Raw genomic sequence first — 20,083 nt, forward strand, 5'->3', positions numbered from 1 at the left:
TTCCCCAAGGGCTGGTACTAGCTTTTTTCATACTTAAAGCCCCCTGGCCTGGCATTAAAACAGTCAGATGGTGTGTGGGTCAGAGCTGCCCCTCACAGAGATGCACCAAGATGAGCAGCCTGACTGCTTCCCTCCCATCCCAGGAGTGCAGGTCCAGCATCTGCTGGGAACAGCCATACTGAGCCTCAGTACTACCTCATTGTTTGACTGCAAAGATTTCAACAATTCCTTTCTGTGGCCAGATTCTGTTCTAGTCTCTTTAGCTCATGAAAACAAAATGTCTGGAATTGGCAACATTTCCTCTGCTTGACCAGTTCTTGCCCACTCTCTGCCCAAACATACCTTTCCCAGCCCTGTAATCAAAACTTCAAGGAAATAATTTATGAACAAAACGAAATTACTCCTGGGATATATCCAGAGAAAATGCTAATTTGAAAAGATACATGTACCCCAATGTTCATTGCAGCACAATTTACAATAGCCAAGACATGGAAGAAACCTAAAAGTCTATTGACAGATGATTGGATAAAGAATGGATTGGATGCAATGTAATGCAATGAATTACTACTCAGCCATAAAAAAGAATGAAATAATGCCATTTGCAGCAACACAGATGGGCCTAGAGATTATCATACTTAGTGAAGTAAGTCAAACAGAGAAAGACAATCATATGGTATCACTTATATCTGGAATCTCAAAAAATGATACAAATGAACTTATTTACAAAACAGAAATAGACTCACAGACATTGAAAACAAACTTACGGTTACCAAAGGGGAAAGTGGGGGGACTCCAACTCTAAATTGGAGTTAAACTCTAAGTATGCTAACAAACAAGTGATGTGTAAACAGTGGGAGTCCCCAGAGACAGACACTTAACATCTGCATAAACAATTCAGAAGACAATTGAACTTAGGGACTTCAGAGGAGACCAAATCAGTAGCTAGAAAAGCATCAGATGAACCAGGGTATGCATCTAAAAAAATCCAACAATTCAAGGGCACATATAAGAAAAATGTTATTCATTCATTCATTCATTCACTGACTCATTCATTCATTCAACAGAACCTACTGAGCTCACACTGTGTGCTAGCTCCTGTTAGGGAGGGGACAGCAACACAACAAGGCGTGGTTGGCAAAAGAGATGTCTTAGGCCCTTCATTGAATCTGTCAGTCGAGCCTGCAGTCAAATCAAAACATTGACAAAGTTTAGAGCACTATTTGGGAGAATTCTGGAAACCAAGTGGAAGATTGATTCGGTCCCAAACATGGAGGATGCAGTGGTGAGAGAGACCACACGAAGACATAATGGACTCAGAAGTTCGGGAGAAAGTAGAGAAAAAACAGCAAATTCTTACAAGGAGGCAATTAAAAATATCCTGGCAGTCTGGAGGCTGAAGGGGATATGATAAAAGTTAATACAATCACAGAGACCATGAATTAAATAACACAGAATGGTTAAAAACAGATGTTCTGGTGCCAGATTGTCAGGGTTCAAATGTTACCTCTGCTGCTTTCCAGCTGTGTGACGTGGGGCAGATTACTTAATCCGTCTGTACTTCTGTTTCCTCATCTTTAAATTAAGACTAATAAAAGTACCTACTTACAGCATCCATGTAGATGTGAAGATTGAAATGAGTTAACGCCTGTGGATCTCTTTCAACTCTGCTTGGCACAAAGCAAAACACTAAGAAATGTTACCTGTTTTTTTTTTTTTTTTTCCAAATGCCAAATCTTTAGAATCAGTTCAGTCAATGTTTAATTGTAAAGGAAATGAGGCTCATTATGACACACTCAGTAATCTAAAGGGAACTTGTAATATCCGGAAGCGGTACCCTCTTAACTTGCTAAGAGATGCTGAGAAGGTTAGATTAATTCCTTCATGTTAGACCTGCAACAAGTCCTAAGGGGGTTTAGGAATGCTAAGGATGCCTGTTTATCTTCTATCTTTGCATCCCACAACACACAACACAATCTGACACAGGCTCCTGAGGCTGGGAGACTCTGGATCTGATGGCATTTCCTAGTGAGAAAATAATTGCTCAGCTTGGCAAAGGGGAAAATGTTAAGTCTTTGATGTAGCAACATGTAATAATAATAGGCCATCCACTGCAGAGCAATGCATTGCCAGAAACCAAGGGCCAGTGAGTTAGTTTTTGTTTTTCTTCCAAGGAAATAAGTTGGTGTCAATGATCCACACACTTGGGTTTATCCAGAATTCTCTTGACAAAGAGCAGTAGGCATGTGTGAGGTCACAAATGGCGGGTGACTGGAAGGGGAGGAAAAACTAACTGCCTGGAAAGGGGATTTCTCAATGCAGTTGAGACAGAGAGCTTCTTAACTCCCCCAAGCCAACTGGTCAGTCACCAACTCTACTGTCAGGCTGGACTTTGAAATGAGGGCTGAGGTCAAGTCCTGAGGTCAAGCACGGTGCTGGGCCATGCCCTCTCCATTCTCCGGGTCTCAGATCGGCTTCATGGTAAAACAGTGGACCAGGATTTAAGAAAAAAAACAAATAGAACACATAAAAGTACCAGAATCTTTCCTTCAAATGAAATCTTACTTTGGAGTTTCAGGAATAATATATTCATATACATCTCAAGTGTGGAGGAGTGGCGGGGTGGGACGTGGCCTCAGAGCCCCACCAGCTCACTGCTGCGTGGATTCACTCATCCCCACTTGCATTGCATCCCTTCTCCCTCTGGCTCATCCTAACACAGTTTGAAAGCCACTGGCCTAGATAAGCTCTAAAGTCCCCTCCAGGTCTAGCATTCTGTGGTTCTGGTGCCTTCGGCACTAAAGTGACCTCAAATCGAAGGAGCAATTACAGGTTCTAGAACAGCACTGGCCAACAGAAACATGTAAACTGCATAAGTCAGTAGAAATTTTCTAATAGTCATAGTCTAAGAAGTAAACACGAAACAGGTAAAATTCATTTTACTAACATATGTTATTTAACCCAAAGTATCCAAACTATAAACAATTCAATATGTAATGAATTTAAAAGTAATGGAGATCTTTTACATTTTTTATATGACGTTTTCAAAATCCAGTGTGCATTTTAAACTTACAGCACATCTCAAATCAGACGTATCACATTTCAAGCATTAAACAGCCACATGTGGCAAGTGGCTACCTCACCGAACACAAAGATAAAGAACCTTAAATGCCTCAGAGCCTTTTCCTGAGTCCCAAGTGCACTTTACCCATGAATGTAAAGGGAAAGATCTGTATAGGCCTCCTGTGTTCAAACTCATGGACAGTGAGACAGGCAGATGGGTCCACTTCTGTTTCCTTCACCCACAGGTATTGCAGTGGTCTCCTCTTGCAGGGGATCCTTCTCCTCAACCTTCCTCTAGGCCTAGAAATGTCATAGGATATTTCAACAGGCTGGTCTCAGTGACCTCAACTGCTTGCCCCCTCACTTTTCTATCCCTCAGCTCATTCCCCACTTCTTGCTGATTTAATATCACCTTTATCCTGCAATTTCTTCTTGCTAAATTTTCTCTAAGTCTTTCTCTGCCTTAATTCTTGTACCTCCAGGAATCCACTTTGACCTTGAGTATTATTTTGAAAACTTGGCTCTCACCCAGTCCCGACCTGCTGCCATTAGTTCCCACATACTTAACCATTTGCGTGAACATAAACGCAGGCATTTAATTAATACATTTGTTCGACATTATCCATATTATGTCTTATATGCTGGCTTAAGTTAGCTTCATCTTTTTGCTTTAACACATGGTGTTTTGCCCTGAAAATAACAATAAATATTTTTCTCATGATGTTTGTTTGTAGGAACAAATGGCTCAGTGCAATCATGTTAGAACACTCAAATGCAGAGAAGATGCTTCACTGTTTCTTTGGGACTAAAACTGAACACTAAGGCTTTGCCAGTTATTTGTACACAGATCAGGTTCATAGCCATTGGCTGGTTGGCATTACAAATTTAAATCTAAGGGTAGTACTTCAGATACTATTTCCACATTTATGACTCAAAACATGGAACAAAATCACCTCTTTTTGTAGAAAAGATGCTTAGAAGAGTAGTGACTAAAAAAAATCCATCTGTAATCTGTTTTTTTTTTCTACCACTGCAATTTGAGTATGAACTATACACTTAGAGATGCTTAACTTAAAAAATAATTACATCTTTGTATATGTTAACGACATGTTTATTCCATGTTTCAGGCTTGATAAATGATGAGGAATTTTGCCATCTTTCCCAATTTTTCATCCTGGATGGCTTAGATTCTTAGCCAACTAAATTATAATAATCCACCAGTTTGAAACTCTAATAAAATAATCATCTCATTCAATGAATTACATTTCTTTTTAAAGTTGCTTTCCCCTTCTGGGCCTTGTAGAAAGACTTTTAAGAACTATTCTGCAATTGTATAAATTCCTACTTTGTTTGGACTTAGATACTGATAGATACTGAGATATTAGCATTGAATTCATAACTTACAGATCATAAGTACTTTTAAATAGAGGGACCCTATTTGCTAAAGCAAACACAATGCTTTTTTCTTTTTTTTTTACTGAATGCCCTTTACCTGCAGACGATCCTTTTTTTCCCCCCTGAGTGCTTGCACCAGAACTTCTTCCTTTTTCTTCTAAGCTGGGTTCTTGCTATTTTACAGATAAATAAATACAGTGACTCTGGATGAACAGATACAATAGAAGTGAGTCAGAATCAGGACTTATAACCAGAACTCTCCAACCTTGAGTTAGTGAATATTTTTTTCAATACTTATCTATGGATAGGAAAAGGCAAGCTATTAAAGTTCCAAATAGATCCAGGGTTAGAGCCTCTGGGAAGTTCTTTTCTGATTTCTGTGGAAATTATCCAGAACCCACCTTTCTTGGCCAGGACCTGCTGATCCCCAAAGGTGTAAGGATCAAAGGGTGTACCTTAACCACTCATTAGTTATCATTAAGGGGTACTGTCTATGTGTGTTGGTGTGTGAGTTGTGGGGCGTGGGGCAACAAAAATGCTTTCCTGTTTAAGATGACTGCATGCATTTACTTCAGTCTGAAACACTGTCGTGAAACCCGGACTGTGTGTCTATGCATATATGGGAATATGAGAATATATATATCCCCAGAGGTACCCAAAGGGATGTCTCAGCTCATTGAGCATAGCTGGTCAGCCGGCCAAGGTTTGGCATCGTCAGATTTCAGATCTGCACTTAAAGCCAATGCCATGAATATGTCGCTGCCACTTAGCTTGCTTATTAGGCTTGGATCCTGAAGTATGTCTCCAAACACCTTCAATCTGGTAAGAAGAAATCATAGTCAAATATTCTCTAGCGCTCTCTGAGACAGGAGAGGGGGGAAAAGGAAAAAAAGCTCTATTTCTTTAGGGTTCCTTGATGCAAACTCTCTGAGGTTCATCTCCTCATCTCCACTTCTTTTCGTACCTCAAGACTTTCCCGCAATTTCCCTGATATTTTCCTGATGATGCACAGGCAGGCTCGCCATCCTCCCACCCCCTCTCCCCCCAATCCAATCCCCTCTTCTGCCGCGCGCCTCAGCCGGCGACCACTCCGGCGAAAGTCGCGAGAACCAAGAGGGGAGCGCCGCCTTCACGACGCTCCGCCGGCCACACTCAGTCGGTTATTTACTCAGCTCCGGCTCCTTTCCGCCAGCCGCTGCTGTTCCAGAAGCTCCGGGCAGGCGGTCCTCGGCTCGCTGGGGCCCTACGCGGTGGCCGGTAACTGCCGAGGCGCGCGGGGAAGGCGGGCTGCGGGTCGGTCGCGCGCGGCTCTGAGGAGCGGGGCGCGAGGACCCTGCGGGCGGGGTGGGAGAGGGGCCGCGGGTGGGTAGAGGGCCAGGCCTGGGTGGCGAGGCAGACGCACTCCAGGCCCCGGGACGCCCGGCCTAGGGGGTGGCGCCTGTGCCGCCCCTCGGGGCGCGCCCCCTGTAGCTTCTGGCCCGGGTCCAGGCCGCCGCCTCCAAGCAGCCCTCCGCAGCGCTGCCTTCGTGCTACGGGTGGAGCCCCGGTAGGCAGGCGGGGAAAGCGGGGGCGTGACAGGGGCGCAGATATAGGAGAGCCAGAGGGCGCCGCGCCACCTCCGCGCTGGGTAGCAGTAGGGCAGCCGGAGGGGCAGCGACATCTGCGGGCGGGCAGCCGACGCTTCCTGGCGGCGCGGGGCCGAGGGGGTGGCCCGGAGGACTCGGGCCGCGGCGAGGCTGGAGGGCCTCACTGCCCGTGGGCAGACGGCCGGCTCGCCAGACGCCCCAGAGCCCAGGTCCCCAGCGCGTGGCCCCAAGCCGCGGACTGGAGAAGAAGCGACGCCCCTGGCGGCGTGCTCACATGCATCCCCCCGCGCGGGTGGCTCGGCGACGTCTGTGAATCTTGGGTTTATCAAGTCACGTCGAGCGACTCGGAGAACCTGTTCTTCCCGCTGGGGAGAGTGATCATTCTCGTTGCCACTTGCCTGTAGAAAGTTACTCCAACACGTTTGATCATCCGTCCAGAGTAAGAAGGGAAAAGAAATAGCGTGGTCTGTCCGGGGGTGAGGGGACTTAGGGGGATCCCGCCAAGTGGGCAGAGCCAGTTTTAGCTGGAGCGGCGAGTCCAGCCCACTGACAATCCAGCTCCGGAAAGGGTTAACTGCATCCTGCCGGTTCGGTTTACATGTAAATAGAGAGCAGCTGCTCCGTGCGGGCCCCAGTTGGCCCTTTTAAGTTTTTGATTGGTTGCCAATGACATCACCGCCCGTGTTATAACACTGTGGACCCGAAGCGGCGTCGGATAAACCCTCCTTAAGGAGGCAAGGCCACGCCCTGGCTCCGCCCTCTCCAGCCACCCATTGGCCGCGGGCTGCTGCGAAGTAGCGGTTAGCTTTCTCTGGATTTCTATTGGTCCAACGCGCCGTCGGTCGGCAGCCGGCCCGCCCCCTCAGAACCTTACATTTACAGTGTAGCAAAAGAGAAAGTAACTATGTTGCTGCTGGAGATCAATGAAGCCAAGTGAATGAGGGCTGAATGTGCGAATCCACAGCCGAAGCGGAGCGCCAGATAGTGGAGGGTTACACTTATTTATGAAGTAAGTGGAAGTCACCGTGGCTACTCCCGAGAGCCCGGGAGTGTAAGGCGGTGTGAGTGTGTGTGTGTGTGTGTGTGTGTGTGTGTGTGTGTGTGTGTGTGTGTGTGTGTGTGTGTGTGTGTGTTGCGATGGTCACGGAAGAGCCACAGCAGGTGAGGTTAAAGGGTTCCGGCTGTTGCCTCACGCTGCCCTGTGCGTTTACTCTCTCTGCAGTCTACTTGGATTGGGGGCGAGGAAAAAATGAGGTTTGTTGGGACGCTTTGCGGCAGTTTTAAATGCCAGGGACTTGTTAGTGCGCTGTGTTGCGAAGGGGGATGTTAAGTGCCCCAGGAGTGGGGAAGGAGCATTCTCTGACCACTTCATTTTCTTTCCAGCCCCTGACTAGAGGTGGAAGGACGACTAGCGAGGGAGAGGGGATAGCTCAGTATTTCTCTGGGAGGTTTCTTAGGCTAGTCTGGATGGTTTCACGGGCAATATATATTTACGCCCGACCCCCTGCTGCAGGGATGCAGATCTCTTTATACACTCCGCGCGTGTGTGTGAGAGAGAGTGTGTGCGCGCCGCGCACTCCGTGTGGAGGTGGGGGTCCCAGCTTGTGTCTCCGTGAACACGCTCATGCGTCCCTTTCAAGGGAAGTGGACTGTTGATCCTGGGAGGTACCCTACCAGGTAACACAATAGCAAAGACTTTCACTGCTTGGTCCAGCTGGGAAACAGTTATAGCTTCTGGAATAGTACTTGCTCTTCAAAAAATACTACGCAAGGGAGGGAGGGAAGGAGGGAGGGAGGGAGGGCGGGAGGGCAAGGGAGGAAAGAAGGGAGGGAAGAAAAGAGGAAGGGGGGAGAAAAGGGGTTGGGTCCTTCTTGCTCATCCAAAGGTGGTGAGAGAAAGCTGAGTCGGTGGCGATCTGTGGATGTGATACGTGCGTGCCCCTGTGTGTGTGAATGTGTGGATTCTGCCTGTGACATTTTGGCTCTGTGTCAGAGAGTGGTGACAGTCCTGTGTAGAGGGATGTTCGATGACATTTTTCCAGACATCTCTTAAAGTTCGTTTAGATGAGCTACTCTTGCATGGGGTTTGGGTTCTTTTCTGTGTGTATGTCTAATAGGAGAGGAGCCATCAGGGCCCGGGTGTGGAGTGCCCCTGTGCGTACAGGGAGAAAGGAACTGTCCCTTTGCACGCGCCCTCTCATGAGACAGGAGGTAGACCCCTGAGCAACTCTTTACTTCCCACAAGGACGGGCTCATTGGGAAGTCTTCTTAATGAATCCATCCTCTTGAAGAGGGGGGATATCTGTGTGGGATTGAAAGATTATGCATAGCGGCTGCCTCCCATTGAGAAGATCTCTAGGATGTGCCTGTGGGGAAAGAAGGAGGGAGGAGAGTTGAAGTGGTCCTTTCCTTAAAGGCAGCAAGGGAGCAATCCAAGGGATGGATCTGCCAGAGTTGGGGCTTCCAGACCTGGCTCCTTGGCTTGAGGCTTCATTCTAGGAGACTAGTTTGTAATGAAAGAGGAAATGCAGATTAATTTATAAGAGGCTAATTGGAAACATGGGAGGTTTTAATATGACTTTGTTGTGCTTTTCAAAGGACTCAGTAGAATGGAAAGTAAGAATAGCTGGCAGTTAAAGAGATTCACTTAGGGGGATGCTTTCATTTTGATGTGCAGAAAGTTGACATCCGCCCCTGATGTATATTTAGCTGCCGTATATTCCCGTGAGCCACGCCAGCACTCTTGGTCATTCCTTTACCTTTGCAGTGGGTGAAGGAATTACATGGAAAGTATGCACGGGAGGACGCATGGGTCTTTCTCAGACGGTTGCATTAACTTCTGCCCAGGAGATGAGGCCCAGAAGAGATGCCTCTTAAGAGCCTTCCCTTCTGTCTTCAGCTTTTCTAATTCTTTGTGCTTTTACCTTTTCTCAGGCTGAACTTTGATGTGGGTCGGTGGAAGGTTGTTCATCAACATTTGCATAGACTTTACATCTAACGTTAGACTTAGCAAGAACTGGGGGGTCCTCAGGTTTGCATCTTCTTTGAATCCATAGCAATGAGCTTCAGGCTTTGAGAGTGACAGGGTAAAGGGCACTTAGGACAACTTCGCTCAGAGGGATGCAAAGCCCCTTCCTAGGGATTGGATTCGACTGCCTTTTGTGTCACATGACTTTATTCTTTCTTTCCCCCCTCCCCTTCTTTACAGACTGTCTTGAGTTCTTCTTGAATTGCCAGTTTTCAGCCTCCTCATGCCTCCGTCTCCTTTAGACGACAGGGTAGTGGTGGCACTGTCTAGGCCTGTACGACCTCAGGATCTCAACCTTTGTTTAGACTCTAGCTACCTTGGCTCTGCCACCCCTGGCAGTACCAGCCACCCTCCTGTCATCGCCACCACCGTTGTGTCCCTAAAGGCTGCGAATCTGACGTATATGCCCTCATCCAGCGGCTCTGCCCGCTCCCTGAATTGTGGATGCAGCAGTGCCAGCTGCTGCACTGTGGCAACCTACGACAAGGACAATCAGGCCCCAACCCAAGCCGTTGCCGCCGGCACCACCACCACCACCACCATTGGAAGCTCTACCACCTGCCCGGCCAACCAGATGGTCAACAACAGTGAGAACGCAGGCTCTCTAAGTCCATCAGGTGGGGTGGGCAGCCCTGTGTCAGGGACCCCCAAGCAGCTAGCCAGCATCAAAATAATCTACCCCAATGACTTGGCAAAGAAGATGACCAAATGCAGCAAGAGTCACCTGCCGAGCCAGGGCCCCGTCATCATTGACTGCCGGCCCTTCATGGAGTACAACAAGAGTCACATCCAAGGAGCTGTCCACATTAACTGTGCCGATAAGATCAGCCGGCGGAGACTACAGCAGGGCAAGATCACTGTCTTAGACTTGATTTCCTGTAGGGAAGGCAAAGACTCTTTCAAGAGGATCTTTTCCAAAGAAATTATAGTTTATGATGAGAATACCAATGAGCCGAGCCGAGTGATGCCCTCCCAGCCACTGCACGTAGTTCTCGAGTCCCTGAAGAGAGAAGGCAAAGAACCTCTGGTGTTGAAAGGTAATGCCCCCACCCCCTCCCCGAGCACAGTCCTGGTAAGCCTGGGGTCACTCTGGGTTTTCTCTTAGAAGTAATAGCATCCTCCTGCAAAAAAAAAAACAGAATTGCCTTTCTTCTTCTTGTCTTCCCTTCCGTGCCCTCTCAATTATTTGGGGGTTGGGAGAGAAACCCAGCAGCCTTGAACTGATAGCCAGAAGATTTGGGCTCTAGTCTTCATTCACCTTCTCATTTGCATTGTGCAAGTCATTTCCCCTCTTGGAGACCGTTTTCTCATCTTTCTATAAAGGGGCTTTATGACACCAGATGGCATCTCCAGTCATGCCTGGTCTGGTAGTTCTAGTCCAGTCAAACTAGCTGGAAAGTTCTTGTCTCTCAGACTTAATCAAAGTTGATGGAACAGAGGAAACCGCAACTGGGGTGAACTACAGGTAAACCTCCAGGTACCAGTTTTTGGTGGGAAATTCTTCCTCTTTCTCACCTCTCTGAAAGTGACCTTCAGGAAGGGCAGAGAGCTGTATTCTAAGGTCCCTCACAAAGTATAAGTTCACCCCAAACATCCGTTCCTCTGCCAAAGCTTCAAGGGACAGAGTCATTTTTATGAAATACTCCCCAGCCCCCCCCCCCCAAGTTCCTTCTGGCATCACCTGACAACCGTTGGCGTCATGGCTCTTCCTAAGATGGGGTGGTGGGTCACTTGCCCCACTGAGCACAGAATAACTGGCAGGTCAGTGTCGCTGAGCCCTGGCAGCAGGAATTAATTGCTCCCTGGTCTCTGGGCTCCTTCCACACAGCATTGCCTAACCTAGTAGTGGAGCCCGCGTCTCGTATCCAGCCCAGGTGTGCCTCTTTGCCCTCGGATGCCATTCTTTGGGGCACTGCACACCACACTTCATCTTCGGTGTCTTCTGTCAGGGGGTAGTGGTGGTAGTGAGAGATAGGCATCTTATTTCTTCTCTTCCCAAGTATGTTGAGTCAAGGCATACAGTCTGGGCCACATCACCAGCCAGTCTCGTGCGGTGTGTAGACCAAAGACGTTGCTGGGTTCCTTTGAACACCTTGCATATTTAAATTGCAACAGGCCATTGGGCTGAGCAAGTTAGGAGTTTTACCTTTGTGGGCCAGCTCTGCCATTCTTCTTGTCTTCCCAATGGTGCATTCTGCCTTTTGTTAAGCAGTGTTCTTAGAAATACAGTTCTGAATGTCTTTGACATCATCCCCTCTGCCCACCCTTACTGCCCTCAAACCTGCTCTTGTTGGGCTCAGCTAGCACAAAAGTATGGCTTTCCTTGGGCTGGTGGGCCCTCAGGAGAAGGAGGACATCATGGAAGTTGCATCCAGAGAGTTCCCAGCAGCTCCCAGGTATTTTTTTTTGTTGCTGATGGGTTTTCTTGGGGTTACAGATATGCTCAGATTTCCTCTGTGTACCCCTGTATTTTATTGTTTTGTATTCTTGTTTGGCTGACTTTGAGTGATTCCCAGTAGGTTTACCCAGCTAGCATTCTGTCCCCATGATCTTGGCTTCTCTCATCTTTTTTGGATGAGAAAATACAGTCTCCAAACTTCCCATTTGTAATAGTTTGTCTTGGGGAGCCAAGAAGGGGAGAACCAATGCAATGATCTTGAGGGTGGTCTATTGCTCATGTAGAGTAGATGTCATTGAGGGAAAGCAGACCTTTTGTGTCTGTATGATCTGAGGACAGGCATCAGATAATCCACATGAAGATGACCCTGGACATGAACATAGGGTGATTAGGAAGAGGTGGAGATTCTACCCTCTACTTTGCAGTGGGCGTTGTTGTGTATGAGTGTGGCTTGTCAATCGCTGGGCAATGAATCTCCTAGGTGTTACTGATCAAAGTGGGGTTCCTTTCCCCCTTTCCGGTGGATGCAGCTGAGAGCCCGGGCAGCCTGCGCTTGTTCCTCAGTGTCAGTGAGGAAGATTGCCTCAATGGGGCGGGGCCGGACATGCTGCTGACCTCACCACTGGGTGCCTGGGAGGCCGCTGTGAGGGCTCATCATTTTCGGGTTGGTGAGACACAGCGGCGGTCGACCTGGAAGATGCGCTGGTGGTAGAGGTTGGATTATTTGTAGTTTGGGGGGCTCTTTCTTCAAATATCTGGGAATTTGGTTGAATATATGTAGTTCAGGAGCAAAAGGGTCAGTAATCTACTTTATTATTTTTGTCATTATTACTTTGGTCTCTTTTGGGGGAATGGCCTAAAATTGGGACCACAATGGGGAGGAAGGGAAAGAGATTGGTATTCGAATGCCCCTCGCTACCCTTTCATCTGGGTAAACCAAACGTTAATACCATAGCACCACTGAGGTGAAAAGTGGGGTGGGCATCTCTCAGAAGGCATAGCCAGCAACTTCTCCTAGGTTCTTGAGTGGGTCAAGCAGACCATTCTGGTCTGGCTTCTCTGCTGAGGTTTATTTTAGTAACCCCCTCCATTAGTGATGTAAGATTTTATTTTAGCGAGAGTGGCGGTGGTACCATTTTGGAATGAGTGACTTTTGTAGGGTAGATCTGGGGTGGGGGTAGTTAGAATCTAAGGTCGAAACTTCTAAGGCTTCATTAGCTTATTTTCAGAGATTTCAGTATAATCTCGGGTAATTTATGGCTGACCCATCTGATTCTCTGGTTTATGTTTGTAAACACCGGTTGCTACCCTCCCTGTCCAAGTTTTATGTCCCCCTCTTTCAATGCCATGTTCTCCATTTTTGGTGCTGCCTGTCAAGTAGAGCGGCGGCTCAGATACCATTTTAGTAATGCTGTGTCAGGTTGGGAAGAAACCGATCAGAGGCGCAGAAGCCCCTGGGATTAAGTTACTCTTCTAATTTACAGTCCCGTCCCTGTTGTGACCTACGTCTGAATCTGTGTTTTATTCTCATCTTCCGAAGAATAAATGGCATCAGACCTGTGCTTCTATTCAACCTGGCAAAAAATGATCCAAATGAATAAGTATTTAGAGACCTGCAAAGTCTGTGAAAGAATTACAAGCTGTTTTACACAAAGTTGAGGTTTAATGTGATTTCTCACCCAACTCAATAAGGAGGCTAGACAGTTCTGGGTTTTTCAGAATGAGAGCTACCATCTTTGCCATGATGCTTATAAGGCTCCCTTTCTTTTTAGCAAGGCTGTGTTCAGGGAAATAATTTGTCACTTACCTATGTAGGAAAGGTTAGTCTACTATCACCTCCTCTTGAAAGACAGTCTATGCCTTTAACATTTTTATTATGAAATACTTCAAATATAGAGAAACATAGAAAAGAGTATCATGGGCACCCATCTACCTAGTACCCAGATTAAACAATTATTAACACTTTCCCTATTTGCTGTCTCTTCTTTTCTTGGTTGTTGAAAGATTTTAGAGTATAGACAATATTTGAATGTATTTCAATATGTTTCATGTTTAAACGTAATATTTTCAAATTAAGAAGGCTGGGAATATTGTATAGTACAGTATGGACAACATTTTCACTCCTAAATACTGGTGTCATGTGCCCATTGTTGAGAGATTTTCGAGCTTGAAATTCCACTCTGACTAACTGGCTATCAGGTCTATGGAGAAGCATCCCTCCCGCCTCAGAGTGGGAGGTTTCCAGGCACCTCCGTGGGGGTCTATAGTGCTCCCCTAACACGAGAGTCTGTCAGGGCCCGTGCCTGTACTTGCTCTGTGCTGTCACAAAACAAAGAGTGACTGATTGCTTCATCTTCCAACAGGCCTGCCTCTGTCTGTATCAGAGACATTTATTGGCGGGAGGGAGGGGGAAGAGTGAGCATCAATTCAGGAGGCTGATGCGTAGGGAAGATTCCATGACAGAGAGAATTAGTTTCTTACGCTAGAAAACTTTCCTTCGCAACTGCTGAGATGAGCGACATAGGTGGCGCATTTTCCCATAGTCAAAAAGGGCTCTAAGTAAGCACTTATAGGCAGTGCTGAGTCTGATGACAAAGTGAAGGTCTATGTGCAGAAATCAGAGACCCCGGGGAAATATTCTTTCTCTTTCCTGCTTTGTTTTGTGAGGGGAACAAAAGTCTTCCTCTTGCCTGTCAGGGATGTTAGGAGGATTTTTTCTTTTTTTTAAACAGGTGAAATAAGGGCATAATATATACCCACAAATGTGTTATTCTGAGCTTCTGTTGAATATCCAAACATGCTGAATATTAGCCTTATAGCAAATGGTGGAGAGATCCAGGCAGGACTGGGGATCCAGCCTGTCTGGGCTCTAGTCTTGGCTCGCCCCTTACTAGCTCTGTGCCCTTTACTGATGGCTACTTCGCTTACTTCCTTGCTTTCCTCATTTACCAAAAAGGATATAACAGTAGCTGTCTCATGGTGGTAGTTTAGATATTAAATGAATTAATGGGTACAAAGTGTCTAGAACAGTTCCTCATACAGGGTGAACACTCAGTACATGTAGCTTAATATTATTACTGTTGGTCGAACAGAAATGATGGTATCAGTAAAAGTGCAATTTTAGCTCCTCTTCCAAAGGAGTGCAGATAACAAGCTAGGTATAGCAGTGAGTGTGTGTGTGTGTGTGTGTGTGTGTGTGTGTGTGTGTTGCTAGGGCTTAAAAATAACTTGGTGACTGTTACCTAATTTAAGTAGCATACAGTTGGAGTGCCAAGTAATTACAAAGACGTGTTGGGTCAGGAGGCCAGAGTAATTTAGGCATATCCTAGAATTATTTATTTGTAGGGGAGTTTGTAAAAACGTGATGATAAATCTGTCCAACGAATGTCCCATAACTAAATAATGAAAGTATAAAACAATTAAGCTTTGCTTTTTCTGGCCTCTCATCAGGCTGATTTATTTTTGGAACAAGGATTGTAGTCTGACTATAAAAGGGGAGGTGGAAGGAGGGGCAGTGTGCTTCATCTTGAAAAGTTCTCGAAGCTTTGAGTTGTGATGAGATGGAAGGTGGAGGGAAAAGGAGGAAATTCATTGAAAGACCCTCTCATGTCTTTAAGCGAGTCTTGAACCCTCCCCTGAATTGGTTCTCATTTGCCTACACCCTCTCTAAGCTTTTGGATGTACTATTCTGCTTCCTAATTGAAAGCGAAAAGCTGTTCCCTGTTCACTGTGTGTTCAGCAGAGTGGCGTTTAGCTCACTTACACCTGAGCTCCAATCGAGGCTTTTCTGCTGACCAGCTAGAGGTGTCCTTAGGCAACTCAGGTTACCCCTCTGAGCCCATTTCTCTTCATTGTACAACAGGGATAATTCCAACATCAAGGATGAACTCAGACAATGTAAATAGAGTGTCTAGAACGTAGATCGCTCTCAGTAAATCAGGTCCCTGGGCTCTGCTCCCCTACCCCGCCCATGGCCTTTCAGAACCTCTTCCATAAGACTGGGGGGGGCGGGAGGGGAATGGGCCCTTGTTCTGGGCACAGCATTAGGGCGCATGTTAAGTAGGAACCACTTGTCCTCAACCATTCAGATCAGTTAAGTTAACCATCTGGCTTCTCAAGGACAAGTTCAAGAAACTCCTCCTAGCAGTGGTAGATAATGCTTTTAGATGAGAAAAAGCAGGGTAGAGGAAGAGAGATTTGGCAAAATCACAGGAGCAGAAACGCTCTCTACCACGCAGCCTCGTGGTGCCTGTGCTCTCAGGAGCTGGCGTGCGCCTCTGACCAGGAGCTGCCCCTGCTTCCTTCATTCCAGTGTTAGCAGCAGCCAGACTCTCCCTGGCTCAGCATTGCTGGGGAGGGCATAGAAATATGTTGCTTTGTACTCCTAGGCAACTGTTTTCTAAAAGATTTTTTTTTTGATGTGGACCACTTTTAAAGTCTTTATTGAATTTGTCACAGTGTTGCTTCTGTTTCATATTTTGGTTTTTTGGCCACAAGGCATGTGGGACCCTAGCTTCCCAACCAGGGATTGAACCTGCACCCCCTGCATCGGAAGGTGAAGTCTTAACCACTGGACCACTAGGGAAGTCCCGTCCCTAGGCAATTTAATTCTAGTAGGTAGATAAAGGTACACGAGGGCTTCCCTGGTGGCGCAGTGGTTGAGAGTCCGCCTGTCAATGCAGGGGACACGGGTTCGTGCCCCGGTCCGGGAAGATCCCACATGTTGCGGGGCAGCTGGGTCCGTGAGCCATGGCCGCTGAGCCTGCGTGTCTGGAGCCTGTGCCCCGCAACGGGAGAGGCCGCAACAGTGAGAGGCCCGCGTACTGCAAAAAAAAAAAAAAAAAAAAAAAAAAAGGTACACGACACACAAGGGGCAGAAATTCTAATCCCAGGAGAGGTCATGTCACCTCTTCTGAACTCAAGTACCTCAGGTTTTAGAATAGGAAGGGGCCTTAGAAGTCACCTTGTCCAAGAGTCTTCACTGAAGGCTGTTCCTTGGAATCACCTGGGGCAATTTAAAACCTGGGATGCTCAGTTCCCACTTCCAGAGATTCTCATTAAACTGGTCTGGGGTCCAGCTGGAACATCAAGACTTTTAAAAGCCCCCGGGTGGTTCTAACCTGCCGCAAACTTTGGGAACCATCCATCTCGTCCAGTCTTCTCATTATGCAGTTACAGAATTGGGGCCTAGAGAGGTTTATTGCTCATCCAGGGTCACATGCATGATTAATTTCAGAGCCTTAGTGCAAAAAAATAGGTCTTGCCAGGTTGATATGTTGATTATGTGTGTGTATTATTATCTAATGATAACAGTATCTATTGTATAGCATACACATATAAAGTAATATAATATATTTAATCAATCATTTTGAGTATCGCTACCTTTTTTCTTGAATTTTGAGATTTCATCCAGAAGTATAAGGACCTAAGTCTTTTGAAACCAGCAGACTCATGGTCCTGATATTTACCTGGATCACAGACGTATGAGACAAATGTTAATGATGTCAATCCCATCTTCTAGGGAATTTAATGGTTTCAGGAAGAGCTGGAAAACATTTATCAAAATGCGCCCCTGTACCCAAGTGTTTCAGGTTTCTAGGGACTTTTGGGTCTGTTGGGTTCCACGGATGTACACCCTTGTGGGTACAGGAGATTCATTCATTTTTTTCAACAAATATTACTGAATGCCTTCTATGTGCTAGGCACTGGTCTTCAGGCTGAGGCACCTGCCATCATAACTCTGATACTCTAAATGTTAGGATGAGAGCATATATATGGACCGGGCTAGTATTCCGAACTCTTTCCACCTTGAAGATCATGTACCTGTTCGGATTCTTCATCCTCTACTGCTACACAATCTTGTTTAGGGAGCAGTTTATCTTTAGGAAATATCGTTCTCCTGGGAAGTACATGCTGGTGTGGCCTTTGGCTTTTTTCTCCTTTCTTTTTCCCTTTCAAGATAGAGTCTGGTCTTTTCTAAGCACATCATTGTGGGCCAACAGATTTTCTTTCCGAAGTCTTGATCCGAACAGAATTTTTTCTTTATTTGTCATTTTTTTTAATGGAAAAGGAAGCATACATTCTCTCTCTGCCTCAAGAAACTCAGGGTGGACAGGCCTCCTCTGTGCATTGGAGTGGAACTTTGTAATCTGAACCTCACTAATTTGGGACATGTTGCTGATAGGGACAAGACCTGTGTTTATTTTTTCCTGCATGCTCTCTATGAAAAGAGGACATGCTAAGCAAACAATCACTGTAAATGGTATTTCAAAGACAAGGTTTTGGCTTGCTTAGGGAAAAAAAAGAGTTTGCGAGTACAGTTAAAAACCACTCTAAGGGACAGGGCTGGAATGAAAACACAGTGTCTGTCATTTCGAAGCCTGTGCTATTTCCCCTAAACCATGTGGGCTCCTCTTGGGCAAATTTTCTGTGGCTGTGTATCCATGTACTATATACTCTATATTAATATCATATAACTTTACTAATTCAGAAAAATGGGAGGGAAGAGAAAAGAATAAGGATGAACCACAGCCTGAATTTTATTGTAGAACATTTCAAAATATCCATTTTACATTCATGTTGATGTAGTGTCCTTTCTAATTATGAAGTCTCTGACTCTAGATGTTTTCATCCATAAGCTAAGAGGAAGGTCTTAGCATCCTTTTTTTCTCAGCCTATTGTCTGTATCATCTATTATTACTTAAAAGTTGGGGGGGGAATATATATGTATACATATATATATATATATACCACTCCCCCCCCCCCAGCAAGACCCATATTTTATGGAATTTAAAGGAAAAGGAAACTTGAGCCTATGCTTTTGGATAAAGAAATGAGCTGTGCAGCTTGGTATTTTCATATAAGATAAAGTTTATTACCCCGTGCTCTGCCTCTGGCAAAGGGATAATCACTATCAGGAAGAAAAGGTTTGCAGATTCATCACATTATCTGTCTCGCCTTAATGTTTAATTTGTGGTGACGGTCTACTCATCGTGTGTTTTGCCCCCCTAAGACTGGAATTTCATGGAAAGCAAAACAAAGCCAAACTCTTCCCGAGTGCTTCGACAGAGGGTTTGGTTTTCTTTGTCTTCCCACCCGGTGGACCCCTGTCAGGCATCTGTTGCCCAATTCTCAATCAAGTAAATAGACGAAGCTGCCTGATCCAGGGGGCAGCGTCAGGCTGTCCTCCCCTCGAGGTGCGTAAGCTTCTCCCGTTATGATGTGAGCTCAAGTGATTTTATTTTGTGTCCCTGGGTAAGGAGGCTGTCACCACTCTGTGGCAGAACATTACTGTCCAGTGCTTTACTACTTGATGCTTATTCTATGGGAGAAATAATCCCACATTCTTTGCATCGTGGCCCCGGGTTCCACTACTACTGGGCTAAATATCACCAGCTGTTGCTACTGGCAAGTGGAAAGGAAAAACCGATTGGGGGGAGAGGAAGTAGGAACAGGGGTATAAAGGGAGCAGAGCGGTGTGAGGGCAGAGGGTCCTCTCAGAGTCAGAGACAGCACCTTCCTGCTCTTGGACTGAGGTCCCAGGTTCCAGTTTTCAAGACTGTGAATTACTGTCATTAGTTATTACAGCATGTCTGCGTCCCTCTTAAAATAATAAGATGAGACAGCCTTCTAAGGGGAGCTTCCTTGAAGGGATAGAGGACATTTTCTTGGGTCTTGTATTTCTAGTCTTACTAAATAGCATATTTTTATGATAAGATTTATAAGAACGCTCTGATGGTTCTCATGAAGTGAAATTTTACTCTGACCGTGGAACACCATTTAATCACATATAACTACTCTGGGTCTGACCAACCTATCATCCTCAAAATTAGAAAATTATTTTCCAGATAGTTTGGGGAAAAAATATAAAAGCGATTGACTGCTTTCTATGTGCTGGGCATTGGGCTGTCACATACATGTCTTACTTAGCTCTCAGCACAACTTGTTGAGAGAGGTTTTAGATTCCCAGTTTTACAGAAGAGGAATCGGAGGAGGAGATTCAATATTTCTGCCCCCAGATTATTAACCAGTGAGTTGCAGAACAAGTATTAAAACCCAGTTTTAAGGATCTCAAAGGCCAAGTTCTTTCCAGGCTGGCCACATGTTTATTTACAAGTGCACTGTATATCTCATTCCTTAGGGTCACTTTGTGCTTTATCTATGAAGTGTCCTTGGTTACGATACTTCCCCCACCGCCCATTTTCTTGTATCTCCTCAACTGAAAACTCCAGTGCTAAGAGTGGCTGACTGTGTCCTCAACGAAGAGCTGGCTTTCCAATGACCTCACCCTGAATTCTATCGCGGCTTTTGGAAACTTCAAATTTTGGTCATGGCAGAGACTTTTAACTAGAGCAACCAATCAATGAAACAAATGTTTGAAACCCACAACAATTATTTCTAGCATTTATGAAATGTTTGCTGTCTTAGCGGACTCTGTGCTCAGAGCATTATGTCTCATGATAACATTCGTCTACATATGAGTGACTGAGACTCAGAGAGGTCCAGGCACTTGTCGAGGTCACTCAGCTGGTACCTGGTAGCCACTGGGCATAGTGCTCTGAGGCTCCTGCTCCATGTATTTTCAATGTGGAGAACTTTAGAATGCTTTCTCCTAGT

The 20,083-nt window shown here is 45.9% G+C and overlaps 1 protein-coding gene across 3 annotated transcripts in view; it reads left to right on the forward strand.

The window, feature by feature from the left end:
* The first annotated feature begins 5,612 nt into the window (after window positions 1-5,612).
* Window positions 5,613-20,083, forward strand: part of DUSP10 (dual specificity phosphatase 10) — a 39,833-nt gene continuing 25,362 nt past the window's right edge. Inside the window, exons 1-2 of one of the 3 annotated variants that reach the window (XM_067729705.1) lie at window positions 5,613-5,712; window positions 9,250-10,106. In XM_067729705.1, the coding sequence (XP_067585806.1) occupies window positions 9,293-10,106 (814 nt within the window). In that variant the 5' untranslated portion in view covers window positions 5,613-5,712; window positions 9,250-9,292. Of the gene's footprint in view, window positions 5,713-6,343; window positions 6,481-6,876; window positions 7,051-9,249; window positions 10,107-20,083 lie in introns of those variants that run through there. The other 2 variants (XM_067729706.1, XM_067729704.1) reach the window with 2 other exon arrangements.

The sequence above is a fragment of the Pseudorca crassidens genome, chromosome 2, assembly GCF_039906515.1.
Source record: "Pseudorca crassidens isolate mPseCra1 chromosome 2, mPseCra1.hap1, whole genome shotgun sequence".
Classification (NCBI taxonomy): domain Eukaryota; kingdom Metazoa; phylum Chordata; class Mammalia; order Artiodactyla; family Delphinidae; genus Pseudorca; species Pseudorca crassidens.